This window comes from Microcaecilia unicolor, chromosome 6, assembly GCF_901765095.1.
Source record: "Microcaecilia unicolor chromosome 6, aMicUni1.1, whole genome shotgun sequence".
Classification (NCBI taxonomy): domain Eukaryota; kingdom Metazoa; phylum Chordata; class Amphibia; order Gymnophiona; family Siphonopidae; genus Microcaecilia; species Microcaecilia unicolor.
In genome coordinates, this window is record NC_044036.1 from 274,825,069 (window position 1) to 274,848,001 (window position 22,933).

Below are 22,933 nucleotides of genomic sequence, written 5' to 3' on the forward strand. Positions count from 1 at the left end.
CATCTTAATTTTAGCCAGAATGTTGGCCCAGCCCCTGCTGATTCCTATAATTAAAACAATGGTTTAGGTACACAGATGTCCCAAAAATAGTGCATGTAATTAATGTAAATAATATGTCTGGTACATGTTATTTTTAGCCAAGTGCCCTATCACTGTGATATACTTGACATACTTAGAATGTTATTTGATGTATTTTCTATCTATAATCTCTTAAACATACAGGTTTTGCAATAGAATTTTGAAAATATATGCTTATGGAACAATGGGTTGCTGTAATTTATTCATGCATTATTTTCAGTGAAAGTTCTCAGTTGAATGGATTTGAATGAAGGCTTTTTATCTGAGGCACAGCAGTCCTGCATTTAAGCTCTGGACTTAGTCTTAATCATCTATCTATGCACTGTTGCAACATTCAAAATTATACAGCTAGTTGGATTAGCTATATAAATATAGACTGGGACTTGTGATATTTATGTGTCCTCTTTCTAATCATTTCTGGCTGCTTAGGGTTGGATGACCACAGCTTCATCACGGTACCTGTGACCAGTTCTTGACAGAATACTATAGAAGTTTCCCTCAGTCAGAAAAAGGGAGATCCAAAACAAGAGCACCACAACTGAACAGACACGGCTGGCAAAGGTCACCAGCCTCAGTCAGAGAACCTTATGAAGTGCTGTCAAATTGTTCAGCTCTGTACTATGAGAACAGCTCTATGTATAATACCAAAACGTATCCACCGGAAAGCTGAAGAAAAAGCTACCTTACTGAAGGTTCCAAGGGTTCAAAATGCATTTTAGAGCTTTGGTACCTTCAGTAAGGTAGCTTTGTGGTGGATAAGTTGTGGAATAAGTTGTGTCTTGAGGCAGGTGACCTTCACCGAAACACAATTCCGTGTCAGCTATGTTCAGTTGTGGTGCTTTATCATTAAACCTGCTGTTTTGGACCTCACTGTTGGCTCCTTGTGAATTTGCCAGTGACCTACCCTACTATAGAGGTTTACCATTGCCTTCTGCAGCCCATAACATCCAGGTCTTAAGTGAAGTTAAATTTGGTCTAAAAAAAAAAAAAAAAGACATTTCACTATGTGGTTAACTTATCTTACCACTAGATGTCACTATGTTCAAGGCAAACACAATTTGACCAGATTGGTGCTGGTGTAACTATGACACATATCCAGCTGTTAGTAGGTGAATTTAATCTCTCTTTCTTTCTTTGAGATCCAGCCACATCCATGGGGTGAAATCAGAGGCATGGGCCCAATTTACTTCCAGAGCAGTAAGGAGACAAGAAATAATAAAATCATTAGGACATTTTCAGCATCTGGAGGAAGGCAGAGTGAGTTGTTAGGAAAGGCATTCCCTAACTGAGTTTTTGATCTTGCATGTTTGTAGCCTCATAAAGATTTGACAAACATAGCCAATCAAAACTATACATGTAGGGCCCAATGATCAGATAAAGCTGAGCTCCTAAATTTAGGCTCATAGGGTTAGATCCCTAAAGGGACCTTTTACTAAAGCTTAGTGTGTGCTAAATGCTATGCATCCTATTTTATACCTATTTGATGCATGGCTGTTAATGAAGCCACTGCATAAAAATCAGTGTTAAGTACCTGTGTTTTTATCTTCATCTTAAATCTGCCTCTTTTTTTCATGCATGTTATATATAGGCTTGTAAATTTAGGAGTTCGGTGAAAATTTAGGCATGAATTTTCTGAGAGGCCAACCTAGGAGCCTTGCTCTCAGTCAGGCGCATAAACCCTTTGAGCATTGGCTTCATAGCTAATTGCACTCTGCCTGCAAAAACAAGGTTGTGCAGCTTTTTGATCTACTTTCTATAGAAAAGAAAGGCTTAGCTGTTTGTGTATACCCTTAATCTTTTGTGTTTGCTGCCCTGGACCATAGGCATGTGCTTGTGGTCATCATGGAAAGCAGAAAAGCAGTATTCACCGGGGCTGAATCTACATAAAGAGATTAGGATACGTTACATGAATATCTTTATGTGGATGCTCTGAGATATATGAATATCTTGCAGCTGGTTATTTGTAGGTTTGCTGTTAGAAGTCAAAATATGATGAAGTTACTTAGATATCAGCCAAATAGTGCAGCTGAGTGGTTAAATCTAGTGCCCAGCCCCAAAAAACCTTCCTTGCCTCACCCTTCCTTTAAAGAAGGTATGTCAAACTCATGACTAATGATGGGCTGTTACGGCAGCCACACATTCATCAATGTGCCGCACTAAATATTTGTCCTTCTTGTTCTCCCCATTACAGTTGCTTAGTTGTCTAATGATTAGTGCAGTGGATTGAGAACCTGCGGAACTGGGTTTGATTTCCTGTGTAGCTCCTTGTGACCCTGGAGAAGTCACTTAAGCTCCATTGCCCCAGGTACAAAAGTGCATATTTTATATATATGTACTTTTTGTACCTGGGGCATATATATAAATTAAGATGCTTTCATTGTAAGCATGAGCACTGATATTTGCGGTTTGGAAACCAAGGGCTTCTTTTACAAAGCCATGCTACCGATTATCGGTGCTGCAATTGAGAGGAAGCTCATTCAATTCCTATGGGCTTCCTCTCATTGGCTGCATGGGAATCGCTAGCGCGGCTTTGTAAAAGAAGCCCCAAAAGTGTACCATTTGGTCTATTTGTTTCTATAATGATTGAATTAGACATATATCAATTACAGATACAATAGAGTCTCGATTATCCGACATAAAAGGGACCGGCCCATTGTCAGATAAATGGAAAGCTGGATAACACAGAACATATTGAAAATGCATAGAAAATGTGTATTTCAAGTGCTGCGGTGAAAGCAGGATCTCAGTTGCAAGCAAAGCCAATTACAGTTTCTATAAAGCAAAATACCTAGTTACCCTATTGTATGGTCAGGTATACATATAAAGTAGCACATATGAGTTTATCTTGTTGGGCAGACTGGATGGACCGTACAGGTCTTTTTCTGCCGTCACTTACTATGTTACTATTTCCAAGTGTTGCAGTTAAAACAGGGACTCGGTAGCAAATCCAAACAGAGGTAGGTCTGCCCTTCCAGTGAATCAGATGTCAGGAAAGTGTAAAAAAAAGCCACAATGACATCACTGGGGATCCCTTGGATATGCCAGACAGTCTGATTAGTGAAGGTTGGGTAATAGAGACTGTTCTGTACTTGACTCCTGAGGCAGGCAATGTCATTGCCTGAACACGGTCCAAGTCGAGTCTATATGTATCTTATCGCTTAATAAATTTTGCTGCAATCAACCACTGGACATTTGACTTACTGGTTGGCCTTTGTCCCTTCTCTACTTTTTCTGTTTTTTTTTTCTGGACATATCATAGGGAATTTTCCATGTGTGTTGTGGTGTATTTGGTGGTCCAGTCCAGCATTCTTTTTTTTTTAAAGCACACATCCGGATAAGCACTTTTGAATATCACCTGGTAGGCCCTCTTCTGAATGGAATTTTTACCCAGACAAAAAGGGTCCTTTTACTAAGGTGTGCTAATGGATTTAGTGCATGCTAAATGCTAAGAAGCCTATGTTATACCTATGGGCTTCTTAGTATTTAGTGTACACTAAATCCATTAGCAGCGCACCTTAGTAAAAGGACCCCAAAATGAAGCCAATATTCTGGAGAGGGGGATAGAAATGGAAAGATCAGGGTCCCAGAGCCCCTATTAATACTGATCTCATTGGTTTTTTTTTTTTTTTACATCTAAAAATGTAGTTTTACAGTGACATCTTGATTTTTCTTTTTTTTTTTTTTTTGGGGGGGGGGGGGGGGGTGGCAGTTTTCAAAAGGTTTTCCATATGTTTGCCTATTTTTAAAAATGCCATTCAAAAATTCCTCTTCCCTTGATTATGGGAAAACGTATAATAGAACGCATACTTTATCCTACATCAAGAAGGAACGGGCCCAGGGGTGAGGTTGAATTGAGAGCATTAAAGTAAACACAGGAATTTTGTTTGAAATCTCTATGAGCACTGTACTACTCCCTGTACATTACACCTACAAAGCATGACTCGTTGCTTAATAATAGAAGAAGCCCAACCTATTTTGTCATGCTCAGCACCGAGTTTTTCCTTTCGATACTTGCAGTGGAGGGTTGTGGAATTCCAGTCCCTTTGTTTGCTGGAGATCTTGTAGAAGATACTTTGTGGCAGGAAAATTAATGATGGGAATTTGTGAACCTGTACTATGTTGATTGATGTTGAAGCTTCAGTTCTTTGGCCAAGTTCTCCATCTCTTCAAAGCCTCTGGCGATATTTTGTACATCTGAATCCATGGAGATGACGGCTGCCCTTTTAGAACTTGTGTCGTCTGTGTGTACAGTAATGAGATACTTATCCAGCAGTTGATAGGTTTCCTTTACTGTGGTTCGATAGGTTGCATAATGCTGAATCCCAGACAGCTGCAAGCATTCTTTCATCATCATGTTTCTTCCATCTTCTGACAAAGCTGGGTGTAAAAACTGAACCAAATACGCCACTATCTCTTTCTCATCAAGTAACTCATGGTGTTTAGTACTGCGATGTATACTTGGTTGGTCACCTCTTAACTTATTGGATTGATGTTTATCTCCCTTTCTGACATCCGACCTGTTATATTTCTGCGTTCGAGATTCTCCACTAATATCTTCGTTGACAGCATCCTGTTTTCCGTGCCCCTGTTTTTCTCCATTGCCCGCAGATGGAAAACTCTGCTTTGTGGCCTTTTGAGAGATGTTTCCTGTGTTGGGATCCATGTCTGTATGTCTTTCCTGCTTCTGATGGACTACTATAAGCCGCCACTGTTGTTTTTTTTGACTCAGCCACATTTCATTTCTTGCTAGTGCGTACGTACTCGTGTCATAATAGTGGTGTTCTTCGACTACTTTGTCCATACAGACTGCCCCAAGCTGTAGCAATTTGGTTTTACTATCCTCCTGGAGCCAGTATTCTTGTTTGAGTTTCACGGTGTGAGGCTTAGGCTCTCTCAGACTTGTCATTGTTATCTGAAAACATTAGCAAAAGATAATATGTTATGAGTTTGCCATTTACAGTAGTAAAGAGCTTTTTACCCATGTAAATCACAGTGGATTGTGGTGGGGGAGGGGGGAGGTTTACTATTTTTTTCATCATCTGGGGCCTTGTGATTTTTGTGTGTTAAAATAAGGTCATATTGGGTGGAAGCACTGTGATGTATTATTTATACTGAGATGCTTTTGATTTTTTATATTTTATGATAGTAGAGGGTTTTAAAAATCCTTTGTGTTTTTTTAAAATCCTTCTTACAGTTAGATTTAACTGACCACGCAACTTGATTACATTTCCTCTTGTCTTTGAATGTGTATTTCCTTATTTATTTTTCCCACCACTTTGTCTCCTTTTATTTTAAATCTATTTTCTTACTATGCCAGCATTACTGCAATAGTTATTTTGTTGTATGGCTTGGCCATGTTGCTTTTCTTTTCCCTGCTGGTCTTGTGTATCAGGAGTCCAGGTTTCTCTCCTTGTTCAGGGTTTCCCATTACCATTACATACGGCTAGTTGATGCTTTCTTTAGACACATGGTCAGCCACTGGGAAAAACTGAATCTGGTTTTTTTTTCCCCCAGCTAATGGAAAATGAACAACTGTTTCAGATGGGAGTGATTCCATTAGTGACCTGAGCAGACACGGAGTAGACTTTCTTTTGGAACTGACATATTTCTTCTGTTTGTTTTCCAAAGCCCTTGAACCAGTTTCTTCTAATTCCCACTGATATCTAGAACTGATCCTTATGGTGTGCAACATTTTTTTAAGGAAAATGCATCTGATCTCATACTGCGTGGGGGAATTACTTCCAGGCTTGATCTTAGAACTTGGGCATGAAAATGCTGGCAGCTCAGACAAGACTTACTGCATTTATTTTACCCCCGAGAATTTTTCAGGATTACTGCCCAGATCTCTCTAAACACCACTTACAAGCTAAGAATGTGCAGGATTTTTCTGTAGTGTATGTAGGTTTTATTTTGTCTTAAGGAGGCTTATGACCTAACCATTTTGAGATGCGAATTGATTTGAAATTCTGATGGGGTGAATAACACAGGGCCTGCCCAAGGGTGTCTGACACCCTAGGCAAACCTTCAGTCATGTGACCCCCCCCCCCCCCACTAAGGGGTGGCTTACAACGTTCCCTCCATCTCCCCTTCCCTTTCTTGTTGTCCCATAGTTCAGCATCTCCCCATCTCTACTTCCCCTCCCTGAGGGTATCCAGTATCTCTATCCTGCCCCCCCCCCCAACAAGGTGTTCAGCATTTCCCCTTCCTTTCCCCTCCCTAGTGCATCTTCATCTCTCTGCCTTCCCCCCCCCCCCCCCCCCCCCCCAAGGTGTTCAATGGTTTCCATTCTGTACCTCTTCTAGGACAGCACTGAGGCGCCTGTTAACAATTTTCAAGAAGCCTCATCATGGCTGGTGCAGGGCCTTGAGCACCTGGATGTGCTCAAAGCCTGCTGGATCCTGCCTCCATAAAAACAGGAGAGATGAGCATCGGTGAATGCTCAAGCCTGCTGGGTCCCAAGACTCCTTGTCAGCTGTATTGGGTAGACAATCTGAAAGCTGCCTCAGTGCCCCCCCCCCCCACCCAAAAAAAAAAACCTGTGGCACATAGGTGGACATCTGGCCTGCCCAGTGGTTGGGCCAACCCTGAATACCAGAATACATCATTATGTGAAAGAAAACAAGATGCCAGCAGATAAAGGTTGCTTGATCTGTTCAGTCTACCTTTTCATGCATGCCTGCTGTGATGTCACAGGTCTTACTTCACAGTCCTCATCTCTAGAATTCTTTTGTGTTTGACCCATGCATGCTTGAATTCTGCCAGTGTTTGAATTTTTATCACCTCCACTGGGAACCTTAGGCCTCTACCACCCTCTTAGTGAAAAAGTATTTTTCTTACATTCTTTATAAGCTTTCTTCCCTTATAGTTCATATGATGAGCCTTTTGTTCTTGAATTTTTCATTCTGGCAGAGAGACTGGTGGCATATTATAGGCTAACCAGATACATCAGCTTTTGAGGACATGAGTCCAGTTCATCAGATGCATGCATCTGAGCACAGTTCTCCAGATGGAGTCTCCCAGAGACCTGTAGAAAGGTAATATTACTTCCCTCTTTCTACTAGTTATGTACCAAACTGTATCATTAGTTTTCTTAAGTGCTTTATCATAAGGACTTGCTGACTGTGATCCTGTAATGTACTAGCTTCAAAGTACCACTGCACTATTCTGTCCTTTAGTACTGCCTGCATCACTCTCTCATGACCGATGTTCAACTATCAGGTCTTCACTTGTCTGAGTTTTCCTCATTCCCAGCCTTGTGGAATGGTACTCATTGTGCTCTAATCTTTTGGAACATCTTGTCATGCAAGTGATCAGTTGAGCAGAGCTGCACAAACATGCAGATTACTGGTATTCCTATTTTCACTTATGTATCGAACAAATCTGTGAGTCTAAACTCTCTTCAGTATTCTCTGTCAGTCCTATCCTAATAGAACAATCTCACTGTGACCTATGCCGCCTACCCAACAGTGTAGGCCGAGGGTTTTCCACCAAACGCCGTTTGCCAAAGAGCAAACCAAAGTCACAAGGCACCGCTTGCTGAAGCATAAGCCAAATTCTGACCACTGCTTGCCAAAATACAAACCAAATTTACCGTCCATTGCTTACCAAAATGTAAGCCCAAACCCAGAGCACTGTTTGCCGAACTGCAAACTGAATCCACCATCCACCACTTACCGAACTGTAAGCCGAATACAGAGCACTGTTTGCCTCATTCTCTAAATTTAAATCAGGCTCGAAAGCTCATTACTTCTCTCAGGCTGCTGCTTATTTTGCATCTGATTGTCACGTCTGTGCTCACCTCGCCCTCTGGTGGCCAGAACCGGTCGCTGCTATGAACTGCCATAGACTGTCTTGCTGTTCCTACCCGGTCCAGACTTTAGCCTAGTCCAGTCCGGATCTTCCAGGCTGCCAGATTTGTCTGTCTTGTTTGGCCCTGCACAGCACTCGTAGCTGCCTGGTGATTGCTGCAGCTGAAGCCTCAGCTGCTGCAGGGCTTATTAGCCATTCTGAAATCTCTCTGCTGGCCTTTGCATTGCGTCTAAGGCCCTGGTATGTTGGTGCTTGTTGCACTTCTGCTAGTCCGGTTGTTTGCCTGAGATTCTTGCCTGTTTCTAGTTAGTCTGTGTTTAGTTTAGGTTTTCTTGCTTTCTTTGCCTGGTTTCTTGTTTGTAATTCTGTGTTTAGTTTCTGTTGGTCTGTGTTCTGGCTTTGGGGCTGCTTGCAGCTCTTAGTTCTGTGTCTTGTTAGTCAGTGTTTGTTCCCTGTTTTGTGGCTGTTCTGCAACTTTCTGTTCTGCCCTTTAGCTTTCCCTTCTTGCCCAGTCTCCTGCCTTGCTGCCCATGTTCCTCCCTTTCCCCTCTGACCCTCAGTCTCTGTGCTGCCTTGCTGTTATCCAGTCCTGCCCTGTCCAGCAAGTCCTGCTGGCCACCTGAAGCCCAGAGCTCAACTCTTGGTGAAAAGTGGCCAAGTGCAGGTGAAGCCTAACTGCTTGCCTGAGATTTGCCCTGTTTCTAGCGTGGGGTGGTTTTGCCTGCCACTGCCGCTCCTCGGCAGTGGCCCAAGGGCTCACAAACCCAGTTCCTGTTTAGTAAACGTGACACTGATCTTTGGCTGTGAGGGTATGGTGTAACTCTGCATTCGCATAATAGATCTATACTCTTCTAGGTTCTTTCCTATAATACTGTAGTTCCATTCATGCATTCTGAAGATGACTAATTTTGTATTTTTTAGGTAAACTGCCTAGATGGCTTCACTGTAGGACAGAATATCAAATGAATAATAAACTTTGAAACATTACTGGTTGAGCAGTCTCCCCCTCTGGCTGAACCTTTGCCTGTTGTTTTGTCCCTCTGTTTCTCCAGGTACTTTTCCCTTCCTTTTTCTTCTTTGTCTATATTTCCTGCTACTTTGCTAAAAAAAAAAAAAAAGCCCCAAAGTGGTCTTTTCCTTCTTTCCCTTTGTTAATATGCCTGATTCAATGATCTGTTCCCATTTCACTGCTTCCTTTTTATTACTGTCCCTAGTTCTTTGTTTCCCTTAGATCTCTTCTCCCCGACAAGGCTCCTTTAATGCATTCATTCATTTACTTAAAGTGAGCCTTTTCTCTAACGAAAGGACCCTTTCTCCAGCATATCATTCCAGTCCAGTGTTGTGATCACAGGACCTTATGTTGTCCCTTATTATAACCTCATTGACCCTATACCCATTGTTCACTTCTAGTGTTTCTTTGCTATGAGTGAGTGCCTTATCTGGTCACAGTATCCCCCTTTTTGTAGTCGATCCGGAAGCCAGCAGCTGGCAGTATCTATGCCTGATGAATTTAGGACTGCAATAATTGCACTTCGCCCAATCCAAATTATCACATAGTAACATAGAGGGTCATTTTCAATATGAAGTTCAATTGTAGACGTTTTGTTGAAAATGTCTAAAATTTTCATCCTGAACATAGCAATTTTTGAACCAGAAAAACATCTATTTTTTTTTGTTTGTTTCAAAAGTCGCCATTTTCCAGATGTTTTTGTGCTCGGTTTGTAAGAAAAGGTGACAAAAACAAGCCATAGAGATGCTGTGTGGCACCATTTCTAGTAAACTGCCATTCAGCATCTCCAACTACTAATGCCAGACTCTTTGTAGACCCCTCTCTTTTCATTATTTTATTCCAGTTATTGTGTGTCTCACACTGAATCTAATTTAAAGCCCTTGAATCGTAGAGACTAAATATGTTTTTTTGTTAGCGGATAAAGTCTAAAGTGTTACCATATTGGATTGCATTTTTGACACATGACATCATTAACTTTTACACATTTTCCTAGCTGGTTTATTTTCCTTTGGATTGTGTTATGAAGAGGAAAGGATTGTATTCCTTGACACTTACACAAAGTTCTGTGTGGGCCCCAGGTCAACACTGATGAATGTTAGGGGAGGGGGTTGTCTTTTTTATTTCAAATATTATTTTTTTTCCTAACTGCCTGTGATGTGTGAGTGTTAGTTTAAAAGGTATCCTAATAACCCCTCTCTGTACCATTTCCAGATGGCTGGGTGCATGGCAGCATTCTTTAAACAGAATCAACTGTGGTCTTGTCATGAAGGATATCCACAGGAGATAAGCATATTATTTGCATACAGTGATTCTAATGTATGAAGGCAACTTTCAAACCCATGTACTCACACACCGCCAGTCTGAAAATTCCCCTCTTTCAATAGAGTTAAAAGCAAGCATGGGGGTTCCACACCACCAATATTTTTAATTTCCTCTAGGGGAGGACTGGAAAAGAATACACTCAAAATTGTATTTCCTTATCTGCACATATTATTTTCTGTTGACAAAATACCCCTACGCAAGGCAGTTACAGAACTATCTATGGTAAGTTTTGAAGTGAAAGCATGCCTATGCTTTCACTTTGGAACTGTACAAAGTTTACAGATAAAATGTACCTGTAGACTTTGTCCTAGATTGACAGTCTGGAAACTTGACATTTTTGATTTGGCTGAAAACAAGACTTGTTCGTGTACAAGAGGGAGTGGAGCCGGCCTACCTTGGTTAGAGGAAACACTATCATTTTGTTACATACCTGAGACTTTTCTTTTGAAATGGATTGTCCCTTATGTTTTCATCCATTGAAAGGTATCATAGCACTTCAACTACTGTAAGTCTATCCATTGATTAAATCAGTTAACTGAACAGTGGCAGCAGGTAGAACAGAAACAGAAAATGTTCTGGATCTGTGTCCAGGTGGGCAGTGAAATTGTAGTGCTTATTGATAATCAGCTGGGTGATATTCAGCCGCAGGCAGATTCGTGCCCGAATATTCAGAGTCAGCCCCTATCCGGGTACCAGCATTAATTATCTGGGCTCATCTGCTCCCGGAAATAGTCTAGATACCAATGATATTCAGTGCCAGTACCCAAATAGCTATCTGGGCAAGTTAGGATTGTTATTTATGCTCAGATAGTTATCTGGGCGCCGGCACTGAAAATCGCTGGTACCCGGGTTACTTCGGGGCCCACCCTGGCACTACCTGGATAGTGCTGTGACAGTCAGAGGAGATTATTCAGCGACACTGTAAAGTGTCACTGAATATCTGCTCTAGGGGTGGGTAGGAACCATCCTACACAGTTAAATCCCACTGAATAATTAAGCATTAGATTTGAAAAGATTCATATTTTCCTCCTCAAAATTAACCTAAAAGCGCTGTACTGAACCAGGATATTTATCTAGCATTTAGTCTCTGAAAAAGCCACCACAATAGGTCCTTTTCAAGAAAGGCATCACTTGGAAGGCTATTGATTGGTATAAGTGCAACTGGCTGCTCCAGAATAAGAGAGAAAATGAATTAAAAATGCAGTTGTTTGTTGTAAAGGGCTGATACATGATTGCTTGGTGGGCACTCTGTCTCTTCTGCTAAGCATTGCCACACCTCTTAGAAGGCTCCCCCCCCCCCTATTTTTTATCCTATTTATTTTCTTCTGGCACTACCTGCATTTCCAGTTGAACTCTGAACATGCTAGTTACTGTATATTATAAATGTGTACTTTTCACTGAACAGATCTGACTGGATTTCTAAAATTGCTTCTGCTTAGAAAACGACCCCTGGGACACTCTGCGCTTCCATTTTGCACTGGCTTGTTAGCTTGCACAAACTTTCTGCGTTAATTTACACACGTACAGACAAAAATTTGGAAGTATTTGTGTAAATGCGACCTCCCCTGAACCCTGGAAACTCCTCTGTTCACTTCTCATAGACCTGTGCACATGCAGGCAGTACACATGTAGCTGCAGTCGCACATCAGCTGAGTAGTTTCATTAAACATCCATTTTCACTGCTAAAGCATTGTTCTAAGCTTCTGACAACTATTTTCATCAGGATGATACATTTACTGCATAATATGGCAAACAGTAGTGGCTGGGCCCTTTATCAAAGCAAAGGTGTGAGCACCTCAGTCAGTAAGGTTCGAGTTAGGGAGCACAGGTCCCAGGTTGTGGTTTTCTTTTTTTACCTCGGTCACAGTTCCAGTTTCAGCTGCCCAAGCATGTCTCTGCAGTAAGCCATCCAGTGTTTGCAGCTGCTGTCCTCCTTCTCCTCTAGGAAAGATACTAGGGCTTTGCTTTTTCCCTTTCAGTGTTTGAGTTGGCTAGCACTGAAGCTTCCTTGGCAACCACACAGCACGTGGGAAGCTTTTTTTCTATTTTGCACCATGTCAGTGTTTGTGGATACTGTCCGTTCACATGGAGATGATTTATGAAAGCATTCCCCCCCCCACCCAATCTCCAGTTCTCTCTGCCTGTACTTGACCTTCAGATGACTTAAGACGCTAACTCAAATTGGCCAAAGAGCATTTATGACCGTTATAATTAAAAATGAGACTGTGCATAATTTAGTATTTAAATGGAGTGACTGCATGTTTTCCAGATATTATGCTGTTTGTAAGGAATTTTAGATGTAATGATACCACTGTGTTTAATTCAGTGTACTTGAGCATTCACTTGATACTCAGTTTCCAGGTTATCTCTTGTGTACAGGACATTTCTGAGTACTCAGTAGGAAATGGAGTGGAGGAGTACCCTAATAGATAGTGCAGTGGTCTGATTCCCAGGAGAACTGAGTTTGATTCCCACTGTAGCTCCTTGTGACTTGGGGCAAGTCACTTAACCCTCCATTGCCCAGGTGCAAAAATAAATTATCTGTATATAATATGTAAACCTCTTTGATTGTAACCACAAAAAAGCAATATATCAAATCCCATCTCCTTTCCCTAGGAACAAAAACATGAAGTACAGTTTGACATTTTTGGCTAGGTCTGTCTTGTGCGTGCAAGTAATTTTGTAGACCCTATTTTTGTTTTTAGGAAAAAGATTCTTCTTTGCAGGTCCAGCGTTTTCTTGTTTGTGAGCTTCTCATGCCAGCTTTAGGTGAATGTAGTTCTGGACCTAAGGTGTTTCTAAGGAGCTGTATGGGATTCTCTTACTTGTTCAACAAGTAATGAATAAATATTGAAGTTTCTTTTTCAAATAGTTTAGGAGCCAAACTTTGGACTCCTTTCACTAAACTGTGGTAAGCATTAGTGTGTGTTTACCCAGTGGCGTTCCTACCCTCGACGGCACCCGGGGCGGATCGCCGATGCGCCCCCCCCCCCCCGGTGCATGCCCCCTCCCCCGCGAAATGACACCCCCCGGGTGCATGCCGCTGGGGGGGGGGGTGCTGCAGCGCGCGCCTGTCTGCTCCCAGTTCGCTACGCTCGCTAAATTCTCTCATTCGCTGCAGCTCCCTCCCTCTGCCCCGGAACAGGAAGTAACCTGTTCCGGGGCAGAAGGAGGAAGCTGCAGCGAACAAGAGAATTTAGCGAGCGTAGCAAACTGGGAGCAGACAGGCGCGCACTGTGGCACCCCCCCAGCGGTGTGCACCCGGGGCGGACTGCTCCCACCGCCCCCCCCTTGGTACACCACTGTGTTTACCGCAGCTTAAAAAGGCCTTACCACAGGATGTGCTGAGGTGTCCCTTGATAACTTGTAAATCTGCTCACGCAAACCATGCATTAAAAAATATTTTTGTAGATTTTTTGATACGGGTGTATCTGGGGATGGAGAGTGGTCTTTTCTATGCAAATCGGTGCATCTGTATTGCCGCGCGCGAACTGATTAGCACAGGATTAGCGTTTGAGCTCTTACTGTCTACAGAATGGGTGGCAGAAAGGGCTCATTTTTGTTAATGGCTGCACACTAATGGCATCATTAGTGCATGGCCATTAATTAAAGTGGAAAAGCAGCCATTTTCTTGCAGTAGTAATAAGTGACCTTAGCGCATGGGAAAGACCCACATAAGGGCATGCTAAGTCCACTTTTCTATCACAGCCTGGTAAAAGGACCCATTTGAGAGGTAGGCTATGAGATCCTAAAGTGGGTGGCAATGACATTTTACATGGATTTTACAAAAAACTGGATGGCCAAGGGGAGCCAATTAAGGAGCAATGTGTACCTGGAGTAGTTGCATTTTTTTTTTTTTTGGTAAGCAGAAAACATGCACAAATTTCCAAATCTCTCTTTACTCCCCAGCCCACCTCCCATATGTTCTTTCATATTTAAAAACCATTGGTTAGGCTGTAAATCGATCGGTGTCTTCAAACCTTTGCTCATTCTTTCCTATCTAAACACTGGAGTTCTGTTTCCCTTTTTTAATACTAATTATGTAAACTGTCTTGTTTGCTGGGTTATGAAAGGTGGTATATCAAGTCAATAAACATACATACCCCTGACATCCTCTTGAATCATACTACTTACCATCCTCCATACCTTTTGGGTTTCAAGGCATTCCCACCATAAGTGAAAGAAACTACCCTTGCTCCCACACCCCTTCCAGAAGAGTCCATCCCCTAGTGCTACTAAGCTTTAAGGGGCCCTTTTACTAAGCCGCGTAAACATCTACGCGTGCCCAATGCATGCCAAAATGGAGTTAGTGCACAGCTACCATGTGGCCCTTGCTGTAATTTCATTTTTGGTGCATGGCCACTATGCGTGCCCAAAAAATATTTTTTATTTTCTGGTGTGCATCAGCTATGCTCGCAAAGTGACATTTGGCGTGCACAGGTCATTACCACCCGGTTACCGCGTGAGACTTTACCACTAGGTCAATGGCTGGCAGTAAGGTCTCAGACCCAAAATGGACACGCAACAATTTTGATTTTGCCGCACATCCATTTTCGGCAAAAATTTTAAAAAGGGGGTTTTTACAGGCACACTGAAAAATGGATTGGCACTCACCCAAAGCCCACACCTACACTACCGCAAGCCATTTTTCAGCACACCTTAGTAAAAAGACCCCTAAATCTTTTTTTTTTTTTTTTTTTTTGGGGGGGGGGGGGGGTAACATACATTTGATAAAGGGAAAGGGAAATGAGACTTGATATACCGCCTTTCTGAGGTTTTTGCAACTACATTCAAAGCGGTTTACATATATTCAGCTACTTATTTTGTACCTGGGGCAATGGAGGGTTAAGTGACTTGCCCAGAGTCACAAGGAGCTGCAGTGGGAATTGAACTCAGTCCCCCAGGATCAAAGTCCACTGCACTAACTACTAGGCTACTTTGTATCCCATCTCTTGTAATTGTACTGACACCCTGGGCATTCTCATGTGTCAAAATATATTAAAGCAGAAACAAAAAGTGAGGTATTGAAAAAAAAAATGAGGAAAACCATGCAGAATGGTATATAGCTTCTTTTATTGCTTCTGATGAAGTACTACAATCCTATTTTTTTTTTAAATTTTAGTTATATTTGTACCCCGCACTTTCCCACTCATGGCAGGCTCAATGCGGCAGGCTGAATCCTATAGTCAAAAGACTCAAAACTGCCGTGATTCGGGCAGGTGTCCCTTCATCAGGAGCCTTTGTAGTAAAAGAAACATTTGTATAAATTAATGATACATAGAAACATAAATATCAAGAAATCTAAAAAGGTTTGTATGTATATAATAATGCAGTACAGTACTATAGTATCAATATTGTACTTAAAACATATAAAAGTATAAAACCTAAAGGTGTGCATTAAGTTAAAAATTAAACATATATAAAAAACATGAATGGTAAAATGATAGATATTGAATATGAGGTAAAACATGAATAGCGTACTAAAAACAATTTGATATATATAACTTCATGTATCGAGCAAAAAACTATACCTTTACAGAAACAATAATAATGCCTGGATTGAAACGGTTGTAAAGTAATTCCAAATGGTGCACTTAACAAGGGCTAGAAACCAGAAGTGGAAGAAAAAAAACATACAAACTTTGAAATTCACCAAAGTGAGCAATGCAGTGCGATACTGGTGTTCAGCAAATTGGCAGCATTCCGCATGGAAAACAGCATGTATATACTTAAGTGCTACAATTTAAGTGATTTTTGGTGCAAAAAGCGGTATTTCTTTCTTAAATCACCACTAATTTATGTACTGTGGCTTGCACAGTCCTTAGCTCCTCTTCATTCTCCTCTGCTTTCTGCTCCACTTCCTCAAGCCTGTCTCTCAAGTTTCTCACCTCTTCTTTAAGATCTGCCACCATCACTGCACGATCTGCCTTCATAGATGTAATTTCACGTATCAGTTTTCTGAGTCGTGGCTGAAAGTCCTGTCAGGTAAGTGAGGCCTCTGGCGTTATATTCTGTAGCAAGCCAGATACGCTTGCCTCTTTCCCGCTGGCTCCACTCTGCTGCACATCTGCCATCTTGATGCTGTCTTTCAAGCTGCTCTCTCCATCGCCACCCTCCCAAAATTTCAGAGATCTGCAGTTCACAGATGAGTGGCTGCCATCTGCTCCAGCTCGCTTCTACTACTTTTTTATGCACAAATGGGGTCTGTGATATCCAGGGCCAGTTTTAGACATTCTGGGGCCCAGGGTAGAAATTAAGGAGAGGGGCCCCTGTTTCTCTCTCCTCCCCCCCCCCCCCGATCTCCCCACCTGTCATTGCTACCATGTAGTCTGGGCATCTCTTACCCTTCTCCCCACCACGATCTGTCTCCCTCCCTTTCCCTCACTTTAATTAAGAAGCCCCTTTCCACTGTTTAATGCACTTTAGTTAAAAAGTCCTTTGGTGGGAGGAAATGATGTCACTCACTGGTTAGACAGTTTACGACTAAAACCGCCTGTGCAACAGTTGTAAAACTCTGAACACTCAAAGATGAATGCACTGCCCTCAGATGATGTAATCGAAAATTGAATTTTTTATCAAGAGCATAGTTTTATCTCCCAAAGTGAGTCTTGAATCTAATATCACACCTAGAACCTGTTTAGTAAAAGGATTCCTAAAATAATGTTACCAAATAAACATTTTCTGAACTCTGTTCACCTACTTTGCAAAATATGAGTTTGGATGCAAGATTCAGCAATGTCTTTCAAATCTTGATGCATATAGTGCCCAAAAGAAAAGTGGATTTGTCCTTGAGGTGGATTGTGTATTTTCAGCACCCTTATGGGGCATCACATTGGTGTTCCTTTTGATGCCTGTAGAAATTACATGCATTGGTCCAGTTGCTTCAGTCAGCCATAGAAAGGAAGTGGGGGAAGAGTAAGGGACGACAGCTGCATTCAGACATGATCAATTGGAATCTCTGACTCATGGCAGGCTGTTGGATAGCCTAGGTTATCTCACATCTGTTCTCTTGTGGTTAGCCTGTACTTTTGAGAGATACAAGACTTATTTCATTTGCTTAAGAACAATTCAGAGCAACTCATCTGTTGCAAACTAGCTTGTGTATTTTTAGAATGAGGTGTATAATCAGGGGTGTACTGACAGGAATCTCCCCCCCCCCTCCACCTCTGGGTCCCACATCTCTGCCCCCATTTCCCTTCTCCAGGTCCGACATGTCCCCTTCTCTACTCTGTGTCCCTGGATCTGGCTGTCTCCCCTCGCATTTATCTCAAAGGTCCCTTTCTCCGTACAGGGCCCCAGCTGTCTGCTGTTGACCAGCACCTCTCTGCCATGGCCCACCCTTGTGGAAGCAGGAAGTTATGTCAGAAAGGGGTAGGCTGCCGCAGAGAGACGGTTCCGGTCAACGGCAAGCACCTAGGATCCTGTATGGAGAAAGGGATTTTGAGGTAAATGGGGAGGGGGGAGGCGTACCGAACCCGGGGACTTAAGGAGAGAGGTGTCGACGTGGGGAAGAGGTACTGGGCCCTTGGGCACTGTCCGGTTGGCTGAATGGTCATTCTGCCCCTCTGTATGATGATAGTGTTGGATTATTTGTAGTAAATAATTAGCAGATTTTAGTACACACAGCTTCAGCTTTAGAAATGTTAATTTCTTTCTTCATCTCTCTCTCATTCACCCCTGAATAATTCACTGCTGAGTCACTTTAAAGTTGAAGTAACAAAACATCTGTTTACTCACAGTTTGCAGTTAGATTATAATCAGACAGGCTTATATATACATATTACTATACATTTGTATTATCAGCTCCTTCCATGTGCTTAGATGGTAATGGATGCTCACACCACCATAGATCCTCTCAGGTTAGGAGAGAACATGAGCTCCATGTGCTCCATGTGCTGCATCTATCCCCCACAGGAAGTTGCATAGCTGTGTGACCTCTCTAAGTAATTCACATCAGAGGTCACAGAGTAATCACAGAGAAATAATAGGTGACAGGCAATGCATGTAAAAATACAATACATTCCAACAAACCCCTTCTCATGCATAACTGTCATGCAATTATTTATTCATACAAAGTCCAAGCTTTATACGCAGATTCACAAAATGTTCTCTGGGTAACGGTTTGGTCATGATGTCAGCTGTCATCTCACTGGTGTGACAATATTGTAGACTGATGACCCCTTCTTTTGCCAACTCTCGCACGTTGTGGTATTTCGTTGCGATGTGCTTGGTGCGTGACTGAACCTTGTCATTCTGTGACAGTCGGATGCAGCTCTGATTATCTTCCATTATCTGGATTGGTCTCTTTTCAGCTATTCCAAAATCCAGCAAAAGTTTTTCAATCCACATCAGTTCTCTGCACGCTTCCGATACAGCCACATATTCAGCTTCTGTAGAAGACAAACTCACAATACTTTGTTTATGACTGGCCCATGAAATTTGTACATTTCCATACATAAACACATATCCACTTGTGGATTTATAATCAGAATGATCCCCTGCCCAATCTGAATCACAGTAACATATTAGTTTTGGATTACTATTGGCTGAAATCTTTAATTTACAATCAATGGTACCCTTTAAATACCTTACCATCCTTTTAACTGCAGTCCAATCTGATTTGGTAGGTGAGCTGACCCTTCTGCTCAAAATTCCTACTGCATTTGCTATATCAGCCCTGTATGTGGTAGCTAGATATAAAAGCTTACCTATGGCTGATCTATATTGGATGTTATCTGGTAAAGGTTCTCTTACTGTTTCATCCTTCAGAAAATCAGTGATCATGGGAGTGCTTACAACTTGGGCATCTTGCATACCTAAACTTTCAATAAGCTCATTTATTTTCTGCTTCTGGCTTAGAAGATAAGAACCATCATTTTGTTTCTCAATTTCTATACCAAGATAGTATGACACATTACCAAGTTCTTTTATCTCAACATTGAGGTTTAAACACTTTACAATGTCCTTGTACTCTTGCTCACTTTTGCTTGCAATGAGCAGATCATCAACAAAAGCTAAAATGTATGCATATTGTCCATTTCTGCACCTAGTGTACAAACATTTATCTGCTTCACCTTGCTTAAATCCTAAATTTGTCAATATTTCATGCAATTTATCATTCCAACATTTTGCACTTTGCTTTAATCCATAAAGACCTTTGTTTAATTTACACACTAGCTGTCTTTGTTTTGTATTTATGAAACCTGTTGGCTGTTCCATGTACAAGTCTTCAGTTATATCTCCGTGAAGAAATGCTGTTTTCACATCAATGTGGTTGACTTGCATGCCTTTTGAGACTGCAATGCTCAGAAGTGTTCTTATTGTCGTGTGTTTCACTACAGGTGCAAACACTTCATCAAAATCTTCTCCATATTTTGAAGATATCCCTTTGCCACTAATCTGGCTTTATACCTTTCCACTTTTCCTTGTGCATTCCTTTTTAACTTGAATACCCATTTGCATCCTATAGCTTTCTTGCCAGGAGGTAATTTTGTAAGAATCCAAGTATTATTTTTATCCAATGCATCAATTTCTTCTTGTGCAGCTTTATGCCATTCAGCAGCTTCTTCTGCTGGCATTTTCTCAATCTCATCCCATGTTAAGGGCTCTTGAGCTTCTGCTGACTTTGTTAGGTAAGACAGTCTTGGGGGTGGAACACCTTTGTTTTCCCTGGATGAGCGTCTGACAACAGGTTGGTCTGACCTTTCCGCATCCTCTAAATCTGAGAGTTCTTCTCCAATTGATTCCCCTTCTCCAACTGTACTGTCTTCTTCAATGATCCTTTCTGTGTCTGCTTCCTCTGCCTGTTCCTCGTTAGATACAGATGAGTTGCTTTCAGACATCTGCCTTGGTATGGCATTTATATACACTGGCATGTCTATTATGGTTCTAGTTTCATATTCTGGATGATAAGGCTCATCTGGGATAATCCAGCCTTTATCAACCCTTTTGTTTTCATCAAAATATGTAACATGTCTTATGCCAACAATGCCAGTTTTCAGATTCAAAATTCTATATCCTTTGTGTCCTGGAGTATAGCCAACTAAAATGCCCCTTTCTGTTGTGGAATCCAGCTTATGCCTTCTTTGCTTTGGTACATGAGCATATGCTGTACTTCCAAATGTTCTTATGTGTGACAGGTTTGGCTTCCTACCATGCCATGTCTCATGTGGTGTGCGCTCAGCGCCTTTAGTTGGCATTCTGTTTTGTAGGTACACTGCTGTGAGAATGGCTTCCCCCCATAGTCTTTTAGGGAGATTGCTATCTGACAGCATACATCTGGTCATTTCCACAATTGACCTAAATTTTCTCTCTGCAACAGAATTTTGCTCTGGTGTATAAGCTACTGTTGTGATATGTTGAATGCCTTCTTGTTCTAGAAATGTGCGCATGCTTTGTGAAGTGAACTCACCACCATTGTCAGTCTGAAGAACCTTTGGTTTTCTTTCAAATTTATTGCTCACCATGGCTACGTATTTCTTCAGCATGTCTGTGACTTGACTTTTTTCTTTCAGCAAATAGGCCACACAGTATCTAGAGAAATCATCCAAGAATATTAGCACAAATCTGTTATTTCCCAATGATGGGATATTAAACGGTCCACATAAGTCACTGTGTATTAAGTCCAGCACTTTATTACTCCTATTTCCTGTGTATGCAGGAAATGAGGGTCTCACACCTTTTTGAGTAACACAGTCTATGCATTTCTCCATTTTACCAGCATCTGCACTTATCTGAATGCCAGTGGCCAGTTGCTTACTGTAAAGATCCTGGATCACCTTAGAATCACGATGTCCCAGGCGGCGGTGCCAGATTTCCAGACTACATTTACCATCATTCTTCCTTACTTGCGCCATATGTGAGGCTTCACCTGAAATGTTCAGCTTATAAACATCATTATGCATAAAAGCTTCAGCATACACTTCATCATTTTTAGAGATTGTGCACTTACTGTTTTCAAAATGAATCACAAATCCCTTCTTATCTAATGTAGATACACTGAGCATATTGCAAACTGCTTGGGGAATATACAAGACATCACTTACAGGAATTTCTTTAACTTCATTAGACACTTTGCATTTTAAGAATCCAATACCTTTTGCTTGGATCTTAGCAGTCCCTGCGTTTGCAGTTTTAAGAATACCTTCTTCTGGACACATTTCCTGAAAGAAATCTTTACAATTGGTTAAATGGCATGTGCTCCCCGAATCCAAAATCCAAGTACTTTCATTTGAATTATTATTTACCATAGTCAAAGATTTTTCTGCCATTAGAAAGCCCTTGTGTTTATCTTTGTCCTTCATACATTTCCTGGTTTGAAAATTCTTTAGTTCCATTGGCTTAGGTGAGCTAGAGGGAGTGTTTTGTGTTTCCTTACACCATTTAGATACATGTCCCTCCTTTCCACATGAGTAGCAAATCAGCTTGCCCTTGGGTGGAGTTTTCCCATAGCTCCGCCTTCCTCTGTTCTTTGCCAAGAAATTTGTTTCATTTCTCTCTGACTTGCTTTGAGAACACATCTCCTCAGAATCATTTATTATGCATTCCTGCCTTAGTTTTGATGTTGTCTGTTCAAAAGATTGCCCTTCAATGGCCTCATTTACAGACCTAAAAACATCAAACTTCTTTGATAGTGAGGTAAAAAGAAATGCTCTTTTCAATGCATCACACATGGGAATTCCAGAAAGTTCTAACTTTTGAAATGAAGACATAAGATGCATAATGTGATCATTACATTTACTTTTATCCCTTAATTTGGTTTCATTCAACTCTGCCAACCAAATTGGTTGCTGCTTTGCATATGTAGTTGCATACATAGTTCTCAGTTTATATAAAATGTCCTTTGGTGTATCTTTTCCCTCCACTAATATGGCTTGTTTCTCTGAGAGAGCTTCCAAAAGCATGCACTTCACATAATAGTTTGCATTGTCCCATTCAGCCATATTTTCAGCTGTTCTGTCTTGGTCTAAGCATATATTTAATCTTTTTGCTCGAAGGAGACATATGAATCTTAGTTCCCACTGCTGATAATTAAACTCATTTAATTTAGGCACCTTGAGAGAATAGAAAAATGGTGAATTTCTTCCCTCAGCCATTTTCTTAGCCTTCTGTCTGCTGTGTGGGGGGAGAGAGAGACAGACTGAATCTTTCCTTTAAAACTTAAGAGAAAAATGTGGCCTTTTTTTCTGCCTGGTAATATTTCTCTTCTTTTTCAATTCCTGGACCCTGGGCCCATAACCCTTTTGTTGGATTATTTGTAGTAAATAATTAGCAGATTTTAGTACACACAGCTTCAGCTTTAGAAATGTTAATTTCTTTCTTCATCTCTCTCTCATTCACCCCTGAATAATTCACTGCTGAGTCACTTTAAAGTTGAAGTAACAAAACATCTGTTTACTCACAGTTTGCAGTTAGATTATAATCAGACAGGCTTATATATACATATTACTATACATTTGTATTATCAGCTCCTTCCATGTGCTTAGATGGTAATGGATGCTCACACCACCATAGATCCTCTCAGGTTAGGAGAGAACATGAGCTCCATGTGCTCCATGTGCTGCATCTATCCCCCACAGGAAGTTGCATAGCTGTGTGACCTCTCTAAGTAATTCACATCAGAGGTCACAGAGTAATCACAGAGAAATAATAGGTGACAGGCAATGCATGTAAAAATACAATACATTCCAACAGATAGGACCCTAAGTGAAATTC

The 22,933-nt window shown here is 41.3% G+C and overlaps 2 protein-coding genes across 4 annotated transcripts in view; one reads left to right on the forward strand and one right to left on the reverse strand.

The window, feature by feature from the left end:
* RALGPS1 (Ral GEF with PH domain and SH3 binding motif 1) overlaps nucleotides 1-22,933 on the forward strand; it is a 777,507-nt gene that overhangs the window by 84,781 nt on the left and 669,793 nt on the right. The gene's annotated exons all lie outside the window — the stretch shown is intronic.
* LOC115472954 lies at nucleotides 3,814-12,147 on the reverse strand. Its single transcript, XM_030207501.1, has 2 exons — nucleotides 12,076-12,147; nucleotides 3,814-4,990 (listed from the first exon to the last, which is right to left on the reverse strand). Exon 2 carries the CDS (start codon nucleotides 4,982-4,984, stop codon nucleotides 4,193-4,195), a length of 792 nt encoding a protein of 263 aa, XP_030063361.1. The 5' UTR covers nucleotides 4,985-4,990; nucleotides 12,076-12,147; the 3' UTR covers nucleotides 3,814-4,192.